At 35.2% G+C, this 18,740-nt stretch overlaps 1 protein-coding gene across 4 annotated transcripts in view; it reads right to left on the bottom strand.

Annotated features, from left to right (window-relative positions):
• Positions 1-18,740, bottom strand: part of SCLT1 (sodium channel and clathrin linker 1) — a 199,482-nt gene that overhangs the window by 120,771 nt on the left and 59,971 nt on the right. For all 4 annotated transcript variants that reach the window (XR_006817479.1, XM_045998235.1, XM_045998237.1 and 1 more), the window contains one exon: positions 14,691-14,761. Coding sequence is in view for 3 of the 4 variants with exons in the window: in XM_045998235.1 (XP_045854191.1) it covers positions 14,691-14,761 (71 nt within the window). In the remaining variant the exon portion in view is untranslated. The remainder of the gene's footprint in view (positions 1-14,690; positions 14,762-18,740) is intronic.

Here is an 18,740-nt window from a genome sequence, read left to right as displayed (position 1 = left end):
TTTAAAAGAATTTATTTATTTATTTGAAAGAGAGAGACAGCGAGAGAGGGAGCACAAGCAGGGGGAGTGGGAGAAGGAGAAGCAGGCTCCCTGCCAAGTAGGGAGCCTGATGCATGGCTCGGATCCCAGGACTCTGGGATCATGACCTGAACCTGAACTGAAGGCAGCCACTTAAGGACTAAGCCACCCAGGGGCCCTATAGTTATCTTTAGAAGGACCACAAAGCACACTTCTTCAATCACTACCCAAGATAAAAAGAAAGTATTATGATTCAGAGTAGGTAGTATATTTGCATTTAGTTCAGAGAATATTGAAGCAGGAGGTATTTAAAATGAGAATTGGCTGAGAAATGGTGAATTTCACAAGCAGATACAAAGAGAAGCTTCAGGAAGGAAAAAGTACTAGCATGAAGGTAGGAAAGTGAAGGACTTGCTTAGAGAAGATGGGAAATAAGACTGGAAAGGGGATGGGAGGTTACAATGTGGGTCAATTAACAAGTTAAGTGATCTGTATTACTTTAAATGCAAGGACTTGCTCAAAAAATGGGATCAGAGCTGTACTTTTGGAATTTAAATCTGGCATTTGTATGTCAAAAACTAATGATAAACTATATGCTGGCTAACTGAATATAATAAAAATAAATAAATCAAGTAAATAAATCTGGCATTTATGAAAAACGTTGGACTAGAATGATGGTTCTGTCTTCTTCTTTAACCAATAGATCATAATAAATGAGCCAGAGGCAGGAAAGACCTAGAGTGATGTCAACAATAAGTAAGCAGTTCCACTGGGTAAGATGGCATAGATTTTACCAGGACAGAATCTAAGAGATTCCATCCATTCATTCTTTAAACAAATATTTATTGAGTGCTTGTAACATGCCAGACACTGTGAATACAGTCAGGACACGTTTAGCTTCAAGTGTTGGTGACTCATTCAGTTTTCTTTTTTAAACTGTATTTCTGGAGTCCTAGATTTATTTCATTAAGCACATAATGTAAACTGTACTAAGTACTATTGTCAGCACTGGTGATGCAGCAGTAAGCAAGGGAGATAAAGCCCTTGTCTTCATTAAGTTTACATTGTAGTAGAGGGAGAAAGACAATATATATGTAAAAAAATAAATGAAGTAATTTCAGAGTGTGATAATGCTATGAAGCATATGGTATAGAACAATGACAGAAAGACATGGATCATCAGGAAGAGCCTGTCTTAGCAAGGATATTTGAGCTAAGGTCTAAAGGACAATGGAGTCAACTTCGGGAAATCTAGGGAAAGTTGTAAGGCAGAGAGAATTAACAATAAATACAAACAGAAGAAGAAAGGTACTTCAAGAAATTATAATTAGCTAGTATTACAGAAAAAAAAGTAGAAATCAGAGAGGAAGACAGAGAGATCCTATCATATAAGTACCTTTGGACACAGTAAGAAATTTTCAATTTGTTCCAATTGCAATGAAAATCCACTGAGTGTTAAAATAGGTGAGTGATGTGATTCGTTTTATGTTTTGAGGAGAATACTTAGGCTGGTGTATAGTGAATGATTTACAGTGGATAAGAGTGAAAGCAGAGAGATCAGATAGAAGACGTAAAAGCAAGAGATGGTGATGGCTTGAGGTAGAGGTGAGAGTGGTAATGATTGGATTTGTGATAATCTGGAAATAGAGCCAAAAAGATATGAGTGGGGGGGGGGGTAAAGCAAAAGAGAAGTATCAAGCAAAATTCCTAGGTTTGATGACAGTATTAATTACAAGATAGGGAAGATTTGCACTCCTTAGCTCAATCACAGCAGTTCCACTTATATCATTTTTATATATTGGGGTTGTATGTATAAGATTTTTAAAAGGGTTCTGCTGCTAAAAAAAAAAAAAAAAAGTTGGAAAATCTTTGCTCTACCAATTCAAGTACAGAGCTCCACAAAGTGATCATTGCCAGAAGCACATATCGGGGAAACAGTATTACTGAGATTAAATTTTAAGTTGGGTAGGATAAATGTGATCATATAATATCCCTAGAAATTTAAGAAATGTCTACTTTCAGTAGGTAGGCTACTGAAGTAGAAAAAGCTAAGTAAGAAAAGAAATAGCTACAAAGGTTAGAGAGGAAATCAGGGCACAAACACAAAAGACAGTAGAGAAATGTTCAAGAAGGACAGAAAAATCATCAGTCAAAAAGAATGGAAATGTTGTTTTCAGGCAAACAAGGTAAAAGGTACCAGTAAACTTGAGGAAAAGATTAGAGAGGTGGGACTAAATCTAAGTTGAAAGAAATTCCAATGAGTGACAACAGTACATACAGATTCTTCTTCCAAGCAAGTTCAAAAAAGGGAAAGAAAATACAGTAATCTGAAGAAAGTCAGGTGACATCTATATACTGGAGGTCTTGGGAGAACCCCACAAAAGAGAGACTAAGAGGGATTGCTTTATATATATCTTACAAAAGCCTACTTACATAGGTTGGATATCAAAGTAGAATGGAGGAGAGCATAGATAGTAAAAGTATAGTACATTGCAAAACTGCAGAGAAGCTCATTTTATTTCTATTTTAAAGATGAGGAAACTGAAGTTCAATCAGTTAAGCATCCTGCCCAAGTCAATAGAAAATAAAAAATAAGAATACAAATATAGAGCTGTTTGACTTCAAAGCCTATGCGCTTTAAACTTAACACCACTTAGAAGAACATTCTTAGTTTAGGTGTGCAAATGTGGAGTATTAGCAAAATATAAAATACCAGTAAGATACATAGTTTGAAGTAAAACAGTAACCCCCATTAGAGGTAAAAGTTCCAAACAATTAAGTTATGAATTTGTTTCTACTCTTGACCAGTATGGTCTAGAAGTAAGTCTAACATTCTTGATGCCCTCTAAAGATGAAGAGGAAAAGAAAAACATTTTTGAGTAGGGGGTGACTGTAAGTAACCCCCACTTTTTTTTTAAAAGGGGCTGGGGCATGGGCAGAAGGAGAGAGCAGGCTTAAGGAGGTATTACACCCAGTGCAGAGCCCAACTTGGGTCTTGATTTCGCAACCCTGAGATCATGACCTGAGCCAAAACTGAGCTGGATGGTTAATTAACTGAGTCACCCAGGCACCACTGTAAGTAACTTGTCCTCATAAAGTTTACACTGAAGTAGTAAATAACATTGAAATAAAACAGTATGATGGGATAGGAAAATGCCAACAAACCCCTTTTCTTATATTAATACATGTTTTCTATGCTCAGAAAACTAGCTGCCAACACATAAGCAACTGTGGAAATTCTTATGACAAGCACACCTGCACAGGGCCATCTCTCATGAGGGATAGTTTCCAAGAAACACTATGAATCAAAAGTGGTGATCCATGAATTCCAGATTTCCAGAGCATTTTAATAATAGAAGACACAATATTATTCAAATTTGGACATGAAACATCTGAGAAAAATCTGTTATCTCAGCTAAAATAAAACTATTACATGGCAAAGGTATATACATATATTTCTAAAATATCTAAAATAAAAATTATTGGCACATTTTTGAAGAAAAAAGTATGCATCCATAAAGAAATTAATGAACACAATGAATATACATAGTGATTTATGTAACTTAAACTTTGTTGCACTAAGCATAATAAGATTATACTAAAAATTACATTCCTATCACATCAGCTCTTACACTCTTCAATAAAACCATTCAGTTATAAAGCATTTTACGATCACATTTTAAAGATTTCCTGGATTTTATGTCATATTTAAACAGAACACTAAACATAAAAAATACACAAATGTGTCTATCATGCATTTAAACCTAGAGATGATTAGTAATAAAAACAGGTTTAAAAGTCAATATAGGTTAAAGCCTGGATCCATAATGGGAAATACTGAAAAATTTCTTAATTTATCCACAAGGCTACTATTAGTTATATTAGAAATGTTTTTTTTTTTTTTCAGGTGTGCATTAGAAAAACTACTAAGCAGGCATACATTACTCCACAACTGAAGAATTTAACATATAATTTTCTAAATAATTACAGTCCAAGGAAAAAGTTGTGCCCCAAAAGACCAAGGGTGAAGTAAACTAATGAAAAACCCACATAAATTTAGTTTGCCCCTGCAATGAGAAGCAATTTATCTATTTAACTGACTTACTGACTCAAAAAATGTTTTTTTGAGCACTTGTCACATGTCTAGCACTGGTTTAGATGATGGCAAGATAAAAATGGCTAAATTAAGAGCTTATAAACTAGCAAAGATCAATTTATAAAGAATTATATATAATAAAGTGTTAAAAATGCCCTGACAGATGTATGAACAGTCTACAGCTGAAGCACAAAGGTAGGCATGCTTGGTTCCTATGCAAGGAGGAAGAAACCATAAAGATTTAGAAAAAGATTTCTAGAAAATGTGACACTTGAGCTGAACCTTGAAAGTTGAGACATTTATCAGCAAAGGGTTTCAGGCAGACTGACAATATGAACAGAAGTAGGGAATTATGAAATAGCATGGCTTGTTTGGGAAACTGAAAGTAGTTCAGGAAATTAAAGTGAGGATTGACAAAATAAACAGAGTTAAGTTCCCAGGGGTCAAGTCACATAAGGCTTTAATGTCATTTTGAGTAATTTGAATTAAATCCTACAGGCATTTAGTAGCCATCAAAGAAGACAGACATGATTAGACTTTATTTTAGAAAGATAATTTTTTTTCCCATTTTATTTATTTTTTCAGCGTAACAGTATTCATTCTTTTTGCACAACACCCAGTGCTCCATGCGAAACGTGCCCTCCCCATTACCCACCACCTGTTCCCCCAACCTCCCACCCCTGACCCTTCAAAACCCTCAGGTTGTTTTTCAGAGTCCATAGTCTCTTATGGTTCGCCCTATGACCCAGCAATTGCACTACTGGGTATTTACCCTAAAGATACAAACATAGTGATCCGAAGGGGCACGTGTACCCGAATGTTTATAGCAGCAATGTCTACAATAGCCAAACTATGGAAAGAACCTAGATGTCCATCCACAGATGAATGGATAAAGAAGATGTGGTATATATACACAATGGAATACTATGCAGCCATCAAAAGAAATGAAATCTTGCCATTTGCGACGACGTGGATGGAACTAGAGCGTGTCATGCTTAGTGAAATAAGTCAATCGGAGAAAGACAACTATCATATGATCTCCCTGATATGAGGACATGGAGAAGCAACATGGGGGGGTAGGGGGATAGGAGAAGAATAAATGAAACAAGATGGGATTGGGAGGGAGACAAACCATAAATGACTCTTAATCTCACAAAACAAACTGGGGGTTGCTGGGGGGGAGGTGGGATTGGGAGAGGGGGAGCGGGCTATGGACATTGGGGAGGGGAGGCGAACCATAGAAAGATAATTTTGAGAACTATGAAAAAAGAAGGTGGGGAGGGCTAAGTTAATTTGGAGGTTACTACAGCATTGATGGACTGAGCAAAACAGTAACAATATAGTGACAAAAAAGTGGAGGACCTGAGAGACATTTAGAGGGTAGAGCTGGAACAGCAAAGGATTTTGGATGCTTCCTGGTTTTCTGAAGCAGGAACTGGATGGTGTCATTCACAAATATAGAAAGATTCAAGAGTTATGGTAAGAAGCTCAGTTTAGTATCTTTGACCTATGTTAAGTGGAAATAACAAAAAGAACCTAAAGCTAGAAAAACTGAATGGGATCTCATCTTTGGAAATTGTTGAATCCACAAAAGATGTGTGAAACGAGTCCAATTACAACAATTTTGAGGCTATATCATACAGAAGCTTATTAAGGACTGTTTCTATACTCTGAGCACACATGTATATATTTAAAGTTTTCAATAAATATAAAATAAGGTGATTGATGAGTTACAGATTCTTTATATGAAGATAATATCTGTATCTGCTAATGAGATCATTCCTTAGTGGCTAAAATTTTTTTAAATAAATATTCTGACAATGCCAATTCTGATGAAAGGTTAATAAGGATCTCTATGCAAGTGCTTTAGTCAGTCTTTACAGTTACACCCTTTTACAAGTTATTCTTGAGGGGTGACTGCGTGGCTCACTTGGTTAAGCAGCTGGCCCTTGATTTCAGGTCAGGTCACGATCTCAGGGTCCTGGGATAGAGCCCAGATAGGGCTCCACACTCAGTGGAAAGTCTGCTTCTCTCTTTCTCCTGCTCTGTTCCCTCTGCTCTTACCCTGCTCGTGGCCTACTTGGTTGAGCCTCTGATTCTTGCTTTTGGCTCAAGTAATGATCTCAGGATTGTGAGGCTGAGCCGCACATTGGGCTCTGCCCTCAGTGCAGAGTCAGCTTGAGATTCTTTTCACCTCCCTCTTGCCCCACCCCGCCACTGCTCTTTCTGCAGCTCATGCTCACTTGCTCTCTAAAATTAAAAAAAAAAAAAAAAAATAAGGCAGATGTACAATCTGATCACATGATTTGAAAAATAATCATTTCCATAAGTTATCTAAATATACATTATAAACAAAATATATGACCAAAAAAAGGACTGAAAGAGAAATAGCAAAAAATCTCATCTTAAAGTGAATAAATGCTAAGTATATCAACAAGAAAAGAATAAAAATCTGGTGTGATGAATTGAGAGAAGTCTTGGAGAAGGCAGATTTCAACCAGATTTTGAAAGTTGTAAGTTTTCTGAGAAACGGAATAATGATCAAAGGCAAAAGGAGGAAACCAAAATTTTTCCATAAGAAACAGTAAAATGACTACTTTGAGCAGTCTGTACATAACTGGAAGGTTGGGGGTGGGGGCAGGTAAATGAAGGTTCTTAGAAACTAGGTTGAAGAGTTTGATCTATGACAGAGCCTCACCAGACACTACTGAGAAGGAAAAGATAAAAGCTTTCATTATAAGTTCCTATGATTCTATTTTTTTTTTGCACTATAAAACCAGACAGCAAATGAAACTAATTGTTTTCAGTATAAGTACAAACTTAAACAAATCTAGCATTTAAAGAGTTTTCAATTTATTTATTCTTGGCATAGTTTTAGGGGCATCTCAAAAACCCAAGTTCTGGTAATGTCAATATGCCCCATCATTCAGAATCTGTCAAGCTTGAAAGCAACACCCTCTACTCTAAAAGAAGCATCTGCTTATCCTTATGTTTCTCCAAATCTGTGGCAGGAAAAGAAAGCATAGTTTTACGTATACAACCATGAACTGCTTAATGCTAAGCTACGGAATATTGTCAGTAAATATTATGGCAAAATTGCTCACGGACAATTAAACACTTAAAAACTTTTAGGCTTTAGAAAATCACAACTACCTTTACTGATATCTAACTTTAATTTAAAATCTTTAGGCCCAGATGTCCAAAAACCAAATGAAACTTCCATGCAGATGTCAAAAGTCAATGTAAGCACTCATGATCCTTTAATAATTAACTCTCATTCTGGACTTTCTTACTTCTGTGAATACTGTCAGAAAGCCAGGTTTAGAAACTCACCAGATTACCAATTATAAGATAAGAATTCTAATTCCATGAATTTGTTGTGCAACCCTGGATAAGACAATTCCTGAACCTTTGGTTCAGTTTGGTTTCTTCTGTAAAACTGGAAGTTAAACTAAGATGATCATTAAGATAGCTTTAGCAATAAAATTCTGAAATTCTTCCCCTGTCCTTTAGTCCTATATTACCAAGTTCCACCCATTTTTCCTATATGGAATCTTTTACATGCATTTTAAGTTTCTATTATCATCTGAACGCAAGTCTTTATGAATCAATTTCCTTATTCATCTTCCTTCCAGAATCTCCACACCCTGGTTCATCCTACGTACACTGTAAGTCACGTTCTTTTTTCTTCTACTCTTTCTGAACCTTGAGCGCAGAGTGGAGCTAATCACACTACTCTTTCCATGACGCATTTCACTATTAGCTGTGAAAAACTGCTCTCATTTATTTCTTTTATTTTTCTGTTGATTCCCAATCCCTCTCTCATTCCTCACTTTGTAGGTTCACATGAAAATGCAATATATTCTTGGACATACACATACACTGGTAAAATATATATTGTTATTTGCATGTATTTTTAAAAAAAATTTTACTTATTTGACAGAGAGAGAAAGAGCATAAGCAGGGGGTATGGCAGAGGGAGAGGGAGAAGCAGGCTCCCTGCTGGGCAGGGAGCCCAATTTGGGCTCGATCCCAGGAGACACTTAACCAACTCAGCCACCCAGGTGCCCCTACATGCATGTGTTTTTATGTTATAGATCCATATCCCTTTTTACTTTAATAAAACCTTGTTTTTTAGATCTATGTTGTTATAACTATACCTTTACATGCAAATACATGTTTCTAAATGATGCACAGTATTCCATAGGAAGCAAACACTACATTTTACCTATCCATTTCCTCAGTGACAAACACTTAGGCTGCTTCCAATGCCCCACTTCTACGAATACAGACAATCATTAACTTGAAGTTAGGGTAGATCAGTCCTAGTAATTTTTAAATTTTATTCTTTTATAATATATATACACATACAATATATATACATTTTATTTTACTGTATACCCTGATATGTATATAACTAACAAAGTATATATCCATAACCAATATACATTACTATTTAAAGTATTTAAAATGTATAAACTGTATCATCCTGTACTGTAATTTCCTTTTGTACCTTGTTATTACACTCCACACATTTGATACTGATAATTGGTATCACAATTATCACATTATTTCAGTAGCAGTATTTAGAAATAGTATCACATTATTTTAACTTGCATTTTCCTGATTGCTATGACTTTTGAAATGTTCATATACTTTGCCCAATTCTTGGACTTTTACTTATTATTATTGATGCCTAATTAATGTATCCTCAACACTAATGTACTATTAATTACATGCATTGCAAATGTCTTCTCACAGACTAAGAGTTGCTTTTTCATTTGACATACTGATTTTTTAATAGAAGTTTCACATTTAACATATTTAAATATATCAATCTTTCCTTTTTGGCCTGGATTTAAATTTTGATTAAAAAATACTTCTCTGGGGCACCTGGGTGGCTCAGTGGGTTAAAGCCTCTGCCTTCGGCTCAGGTCATGATCCCAGGTTCCTGGGATCGAGCCCTGCATCAGGCTCTCTGCTCAGCGGGGAGCCTGCTTCTCCCTCTCTCTCTGCCTGCCTCTCTGCCTACTTGTGATCTCTGTCTGTCAAAAAAATAAAAACAAAATCTTTAAAAAAACAAAAACACTTCCCTAGGGGCACGTGCACCCAAATGTTTATAGCAGCAATGCCCACAATAGCCAAACTATGGAAAGAACCTAGATGTCCATCAACAGATGAATGGATAAAGATGTGGTATATATATACAATGGAATACTATGCAACCATCAAAAGAAATGAAATCTTGCCATTTGCAATGATGTGGATGGAACTAGAGGGTATTATGCTTAGCAAACTAAGTCAATCAGAGAAAGACAATTTATCATATGATCTCCCTGATATGAGGAAGTTGAGATGCAATGTGGGGGGTTTGGGGGGAAAGGAATAAATGAAACAAGATGGGATCAAGAGGGAGACAAACAATAAGAGACTCTTAATTTCACAAAACAAACTGAGGGATGCCAAGGGGAGGAGGGAGGGAGAGGGTGGTTGGGTTATGGACATTGGGGAAGGTATGTGCTATGGTGAGTGCTGTGAAGTGTGTAAACCTGGTGATTCACAGACCTGTACCCCTGGGGCTAATAATATATTATATGTTAATAGAAAAATTAAAAATTAAAAAAAAACACTTCCCTAGCAAAATGTTCAAGAGAGATTGTTCGATATTAAAAAAAAAATCTATACAGTCTTGCTTTTTACATTTAGATACTTAATCCATAAAACCATATAAATACTTAAATGTGAAAAGCAAAACCTTACAGACTTTTTTTCCATAGATAGCAACCAAACCTTACATGATTATTTTCCTACTGATTTATAATCTCCCCTCTGTCATAAACTAAATTTCTATTTACTCTTTATTCTGTTCTATTTTGTCAAACTCATGCTCTTACAAATAACACTGCTTTTTATTCTTCTACAGAATGGTCTTGGCAAATGGCACTTCCCTATTTAATGATATTAGGATTAGATTACCAAGTTTCTCTCAGACACATATACATACAAAATACAGGGGTTTTAACACAAATTACACTGAGATTAATTTTAAAGATCTGGGAAGAATTATTCCCATTAGGGAATTTAATCTCCCTATTCAAAAAAGTTGGCCATTGAACAACATGGAGTACCAACCCCCCTCCATGTAGTCAACAATCCACATATAACTTTTGACACCCCCAAAACTTAACTACTAATAGCCTACTGTTTACCAGAAGCTTTAGTGATAACATTTACAGTTGATTAACCCATATTTTTTGTTATACACTTTATATACTGTATTCTTAAAGTAAGTTAGGGAAAATATGTTAAGAAAATTCTAAGGAAGAAAAAATACATTTATAATACTGTGTGTTTTTATTGATAAAAATGTGCATCTTAATGGACCTATGAAGTTCAAACCTGTGCTGTTCATGAGTTAAGTGTACTTATCCATCCCAGTCTCATGACTTTAAACACTATTATGTTGATCATCAAACATCTCATATCTTAAGTACAGATCTCTATTGAACTGTTTGCTAATAGTTATCAGCATTAGGATTTCCAGTAGTTACTGCAAACTCAATATGTCCCAACTGCTCCATCCCCATCAAATCTGGCCACTATATATAGAGTTCTGCGTTCATTCTTCAGTTGCTTATGGAAAAACAAAAACAAAAACAAAAAAACCACAAGTCACCCTTGATGACTCAATCTCTCAGGTTCCTCCACCCAATAAGTAAATCCTCTTAAATCTATCATATAAAACATTAAAAAAAGATATCCAGAAAGTGACCACATCTTAACCATCTCCCACTGTCACCACCACAGTCCTATTCAACATGATTTTTTGCCTGGGTTACTGTGATAGCTTTCTCACTGGTCTCCTTGCTTCCATTTTTCCCTCATTACAGTCTGTTTACAATATGGCAGTCAGAATGATCAATCAAATAAAATATAACTCAGATCATGTCAATCTTCTATTAAGATCCATTCCTAAAAAAAGAAACAAAAAAACCATTCCTATTTTACCCACAGCAAAAAACCAAAGTCCTCACAATAGCCTATAAGGCCCCATATGACTTTGTCTTCCACTTTCCATAACATTTCTGACCTCATCTCTTACTGCTCTTATTTACTCTGTCTACTTTGTATACTAGGTTAAAGAAAGTATAAGAAATGGCCCCCAATTCTTCCCACTCTACATCCACATCTTTGTAATATGATGCTAAAAATATTCCCATCAAGAGGATTATCTATTTCCCTATCCTTTGAATTTGGGTTGACCTGGGACTTTCTTTGTCATAAGTAATTAACAAATATGACTCAAGAGAGGCTTGAAATGTATTTGTACACTGAGATCTGCTCTCTTACTATCTTTGGGAATCCTGCCATGACCAAGTGAAGAAGTAAGACTTTCCTTGTTGTCCTGGTGAAGAAACTGCCGACTGCCAGAGAGGTTTATCATCCACTGCCAACTATAGCATTATAAGTAGACCAACCATCTGACTAGAGACACATGGGCAAATCTAGCAGATATAGCCCAGTAAGCCCAGACCAGAAAACTGCTCTATTGTCCCTCATATCATAAGCTAAATGGGTTATTGTTTGAGTCACAAAATATTGGAATGGTTTGCTACTCAGCAATAGATCACAGAGACATCCAACTTCCTTGCTGTTCCCTAGGTATGTTTCCAACTATGCAATGGCAAGTTCTATACTTTGAACACTCTTTCCATCAATTGTATGGAAATGTTCACATCCTTCAAGTCTTTATTCAAATATCAACTGCTCAGTGAGATTTATTCTGAATTCTCTATTTAAAATTGTAAGCCCACCCCTACCCCCCCATCCCCACCATAGTAGCAGTATCTTTTTTATTTACAGTAGGTATTTGGGACCACATCTGAGTTTATGCTAAAGAAGTGACTCAAGTTAGGACCCTAAATAGTTTCAGAATGGAGCTGTGCCATACTGGAAAGAGCAACCATGTAATTAGAGAGTTGGGGTTTTGAGCCATACGATACAGGCCCAAATTCCTGACCTCCAGGAAGGGGAGGGAGATTAGAGATTGAGTTCAATCAATAGCCAGTTCAAACAGTTATAATACTTAAATTTCAGAAGTATAGTCCAGGTTTTTTTCTATGATACAGTCATTTTAGAAATATCATTAAAAGTATATTTATTTACATTTAACATAAATCATATGCAAATAATAAAAATTCAATAAAATTTCTGGACACCAAGGCTCAGGTGAGCTTCCTAGTTTGTGAACACAAGATACACCAGGAGGGTGATGCTCCCTGGTTCCATGGACAGAGGACATGAAAGTTCAAATTTTTTTTTTTTTTTTTTTTTTAAAGATTTATTTATTTGACAGAGAGAAATCACAAGAGAGGCAGGCAGAGAGAGAGGAAGGGAAGCAGGCTCTCCGCTGAGCAGAGAGCCCGATGTGGGACTCGATCCCAGGACCCCGAGATCATGACCTGAGCTGAAGGCAGTGGCTTAACCCACTGAGCCACCCAGGCGCCCGAAAGTTCAAATTTTGAGACCTTCCTAGACCTCACCTCATGGGTTTCTTCTTTTGGCTGGTTCTGATCCGTGACCTTTATAATAAAACTAATCAAAAGTATAGTGCTTTCCTGAGTTCCCTGAGCCATTCTAGAGAATTACTAAGCCTGGTAAGTTATTTGGAACACTGTGGTCAGACGTGTGGGTGGCCTGAGGATCCCTGAACTTGTGTCTTAGTGAGCATAGTGTTGTTAGGAATTATGCTATTAACTTGTGGAGTCTGGACTAACTATGGTTATTGCCAGAATTGTACTGCAACTTGTTATACTTTATACTATCTAGAGTTTTCTATAATGGACTTACATTACTTTTATAATTTTAAAAAAACCACTTCCATCTTGAAAAAATGAACAAAATCTTGCAATTAAATAAACCATTACTATTTTAAACTGTAAATTAATAATATTTAAAGAAACAAGGAAGACCAAATAAGAGCTCACAACTAGAAATGTCTAGGGGAAAAGAAAGTAAATTTATTTAAATTAAATTAAAAAGTTGATTAAGGCAATAAAAATATAAAAAGTGGTACATAAAATTTTATAAAATACTTGATTAAAAAAGCAAAATATTTTGTGGGGCAAAATACACGATGGTATAAAAATAAATAGCAAGGTTCATTTAACAAACAGAAATTTATATATATATATTTTTCAGTCTATTTATTCATTAAATAAAGGATTATTAGGAAGGGCAAAAGAAATGATATATGTAGAAATGGCTTTTGAAAACATCTAAATTATAGAACCGGGATATTTGTATAGCCTCAAAGTATCTCTCCCAAAGTATTTATTAATTACTATGGAGGCTTAACGTAAGTCCACAGATGTCTTGATGCTCCTCCCTCCAGGAGGCAAAACCCAATTCCTCTGCCTTAGAGTGGGGCTGGACATTGTGACGAACTCCTAGAAAGGGAAAAAGGGTAACAGTGGAGAAGCCTGATAGACACCATCTTGCATGTGATCAAAGTTTACATCACTAGTAATAAGACCTATTGATATCATGTATCCCCTGATGTGATAAGATGAGAAAGGCACTTTGCCTGTGATATTCTTCACAAAAATCCATAACCACAGTCTAAATCCTGAGAAAACATCAAAAAACAAAATAACTGATGAGTATTCTTCAGAAGTTTTGAAATGATGAAAGCCAAAGACTGAGGAAATTGTCATAGATTGGAGGAAACTAAGACGTGACATCTAAATTCAATGTAGAAATTTATATTTTTTATAAAATGTTAATTCATATTATACTTTAAAGATATTTCTAAATGACTCCATCATAGAGCAAAACTCTATTATGTCTATACTTGAGAATTTTAAGTATTATGAATAAGGGGGAAAAAAGTAAAAAAGTTTTTCCTGTGAAGTCTATTAATGCAATGATTATTAAACCACTGAGACACAATAAACATGTAGAGTATTAAGTCACCTGATTTTTTAAAAACCCTCTATTGGCTTTGCCTTTTTCCCAGTATTACTCCCCCACTCCTCTACTGATTTATACACACACACACACACACACACACACACACACACACACACATATATACTATACTTGCATACATATATATATACACATACATACATATATACATACATACATACATACACACACACATATATATTATACTTGCCTCCTGGTAAGTGTCACAATTTCAGTCTTTTCCAGTACTAACAGATCATATATACAGATAGCTATTGACAGAAGCTTAAAAGGGGAGAAAAAAATGTTCATGGAAAAATTATGGCATCATCACTTATTCTTTTTTTTTTTTTTAAAGATTTTATTTACTTATTTGACAGAGAGAGATCACAAGTAGATGGAGAGGCAGGCAGAGAGAGAGAGAGAGAGGGAAGCAGGCTCTCTGCTGAGCAGAGAGCCCGATGTGGGACTCGATCCCAGGACCTGAGATCATGACCTGAGCCAAGGGCAGCGGCTTAACCCACTGAGCCACCTAGGCGCCCCCATCATCACTTATTCTTAAGAAAAATAATTATTAATAAAATAACAAAATTCATTTTTGAAAATACCTCAGTTGTTTTTGGAGTCGCTCGATTTCCACATTTTGTTCAGTTACTGCTTTCAGAAAGTGTTGGTTAGTCTGCCAAAGGAAAAAAATTAGAAACATTCAGTATTAGAACATTTAAAACTGCATCTTTAAAGATTAACTGTAGAGCATATAAGTAGAAAGAAACTAAGTCATGATAATGATTAGAGTTTTTGACAGTAAAATATAACCTTGGCAATCTTTCCTGGCTTTTACTTTACTATTTTAGTGGACACCTGCTTCACTTCAAACTATATACAACTGCTTTTTGATGTCTTATGGTTTTCTTTGCCCATTTGAGCCTTGTTTACCTAAGTCACATAACAATGACTGAAGAGAACTGGGATGTAAATACACCAAACTCCTCCTGTGTCCCATGGTAGAGTAAGTCTGAGCCAGTTCTACACCCACTTCCAGAGTCCACTGGTAGAATTAAGTTTCAGTTAACCAAGGAATTAATTTGCATGATCCTTAGAAACCCTCTGGCTGCCTTATTCTCTCTTCCCAGTCTCACTTTCCCATTCCCCTACTGGTACTCGCTGGTATTGTCTCCTAAATACATGGCATGCTTTAGAATCCTTTCTCAGGGTTAGCCTAAAAACGAACCTAAAGGAAGATATGAAGCAGTCTTCCAAGTGTAGGAAAAATTTTTCTAAGGGAATTGATTTTCTTCACTAAGTGATGACTTTACCATGAAGGCACAAATTCCTTATCCTTATCATCATTATCTATATGCCTTATGGGCAAAGTCAACATAGAATAGTTACCTCTTAACTGACAGTCTTGATTTCAGTTTTTTCCCATCCCAACAGATCATACACACATTTCTCCAACTGCCTCTCCTGAAAGCAGTTTTCATTGTGCTTCTCTCATACACTACCCAATCTTATTGACTTCATATTTTTAATACACTATTTTATTTCCCTATGGAATCAGAATTCCATTCTGCCATCATCCATTCACTTTAAGACAGAAATAACTGTTTCCTTTCTGCACTTTGATAAAACTTTATATGCACTTTTACAATGCACATTGCATTATATTCAAACACTAAATTTAAAGTTCATACTACATTATGAGTCACTTTTTGAAAACTACTTTCTCCTAGAATTCCCAGTGACTGGCATATGATTTAATACATTCTTAGTACTTACACCCTTAAGGAATAAATGAATGAATGCCTCCACTGAAACATAAAAGAGAGCCTGAAGACTGCATCTTTATCTTTATTTTGGGAAAGAGACTACTGTAGACCAGAATTTAGTGTTCAATTCACAGACCACAACTTTTTAAAATTTTTTATTTTTTACTAACATATAATTATTGTATATTATTAGCCCCAGAAGTACAGGTCTGTGAATCTCCAGGTTTACACACTTCACAGTACTCACCATAGCACATACCCTCCCCAATGTCCATAACCCAACCACCTCTCCCTAACCCCCTCCCCACCGGCCACCCTCAGTTTGTTTTGTGACATTAAGAGTCTCTTATGCACAGACCACAATTTAAGAGACCAACTATCACATGCAAGGAAAAAAAAAACCAGAATAATGAGAAGCAGGTAAATTATACCATACCAGAATAGTTGAAAAAAAAATTGGGTGCAATACTGGGCATGAATTAGGAAAGATATAATGGTTACACGCAAACAAACTGAAGAGTTGATTTGAAGAAGTGAGCTTGTTCTGTTACTCCAAAAGATAAAACCATGTATCAATGGGAGGAAATTTAACAAGATTTTAGCTTTCTTCTTCTTCTCTTTTTAAAAAGATTTTATTTGAGAGAGAGAGCATGAGCGGGGTGGGCTGTAGGGTCAAGAGGAGAAGCAGACTCCCTGCTGAACAGAGAGCCTGACACAGGGGTATGTTCCAGGACCCTGAAATCATGACCTGAGCCAAAGGCAGAGGATTAACTGACTGAGCCACCCAGGTGCCCCAGAGTTCAGCTTTCTAATAATCAGAATTCAAAAGCACAGATTCTTTGAGGAAGTGATAAATCTCTTACAAGGGAATAGTTAATGCAGAGTCCAGATGATCATCTAACTCAAAAGCATTTAATAAAAGGATGCCTATATCATTTGAGGAAATAGATGAGCTTTAATATCATTTCAAATTCTCCTGTGAAACTATCTCAATGACTTCAATCCAAACTGATTCACAACTCTGAATTCTTCTATGTACGTCTGTACTGTACAGTTAACATTTTACTATATATACTGTCTTGGCACTAAAATAGTTAATGCTTGTGGGTTTTTTTTTTTTTTTTATCATTTGGGAGCACCTTAAAGGTAAATGATGTAGAGTACTTAGGAGAAGTATAAATTGGAATTGTGAATTTTAAAAAGCTAGTGTTGGGAGCTAACTTGTTAGCAAGCCTAGCGGAGCTCAACAACTGCATCTGAATATGGTGTTCTCTGTTATTACAAAGAAAATTACATACTATATTAATATTCTAGAATTTTGAGATTCATCAGGGAAGCATCCCTTTCAGTCAACGATTGTGATTATTTCATATGTTATCCCTGTTTTACCAAGTAGGACAGGAGTTTGTAGATAGAGGCACATTTCTCTTGCAACTAGAGAATCTTTAACAGTGAAAGGAAATTAATATGCAATTAAAGATATTTTTGAGTAATTTTATAGAGATGAACAAATCTCAAAAAAAGAATATGATTTCAGTAAAGAAAATCTATAGGAAATGTGAACTCCCAAGTCATAATAAATAAACTTGTACTTTCATGTACCATTCATATCAGGGGATTCTACCTTTTCTGTTACAAATGTGCATTGGTTATGAAAGATATTTACTTCTTGTGTACTCATCAAATGACTATACATCTATAGGGACCTATTCATTTACTCAGCTTATTCGTGGAATCAGAAAATGTTTTAATGAGTACTTTTCTTCAAGTTTGATTTTGACTCAAACTTGTGCTCCTGTGACTATTCTCTAAATGCTCTTCAGATGCACAAGATCTTTACAATTATTTAACTATGGCCCTTCTTATTTAGCAGTCTTTTTTTTTTTTTTTTTTTTTTTTTTTTTTTTTTATTTAGCAGTCTTATTTGACACCCAGTAAATACATTTTAAAAAATGCTTAAGTTTTAAAATTTCTCTTACCATATTCCTTTATTTTAACCACCAGGATAGTCTCTTCTTTTTTCTTTGTAACACAACTATTTCATTCATCTTGTTACTTCTTTATCACTTTTATTGTACCCATCACTTCCCATTAGTTTTGGCTAAAATCTATGAATTCTTGTGCTGTGCAAATTTTTAACATATTTAAATATTCATTTCTCATGACTTTCATCAGAATGATTTGCGGTTGCTTATAACAAAATAGGGATCCTGTAGTATATGATACCAAAGGACTACATAATCCCTGCAATTCTAAGAGATATACTGAAAGAACTAATAATTGTGATGTGAGGTTAAACTATTAATTTCATATAGAAATATGATTTCTTAATTATAGATATTGGCCATTTTGTTCTGGAGTACTTTAATACTATTTAAAATGTCTACAAAGTATATTATCAAAAATTTTAAGTGATTAGAAGTAACAGAAGTGAAATAAGGTGAAATTTATTTAATAATTCTTTTAACATGGTTAAGGAGAAAATTTTGAAAAGCAGAAAAAAATTGAATAACTTACTTTTGATGGCACAACTCCACTGTTAAACAAAGACATTTTCATTAAGTACTAACGAGAATTAGCAGAGGTGCTAAGCAAAATGAAGAAAGGAAAAAGAGGAATTACCCAGGATGTCATAATTGTATTACTCAACAATGACGTAAAATAAAATTCCAAAAAGAAAGGAAAAGAAAAGGAGAGAAAAGAAGAGAAAAAGAAAAGTGAGAGGAGAAAAAAGGTAGTGAGCAGAACAAGGAAGGCTAACTATTACATTTCTTTTAGAAAAAAAGGGAAATTTAGATGTACCTATTGGTGTAATTGGTACATCTAAATTTGATGTACCAATCATTTGTTAGTTGAACTAACAAATGATTCTTAATGTCCTATTATTTT

This window comes from Meles meles, chromosome 2 (assembly GCF_922984935.1).
Source record: "Meles meles chromosome 2, mMelMel3.1 paternal haplotype, whole genome shotgun sequence".
Lineage (NCBI taxonomy): Eukaryota > Metazoa > Chordata > Mammalia > Carnivora > Mustelidae > Meles > Meles meles.
The sequence above is the reverse complement of the archived record's forward strand: the minus strand, read 5'-3'. Positions and strand labels throughout refer to the sequence as shown.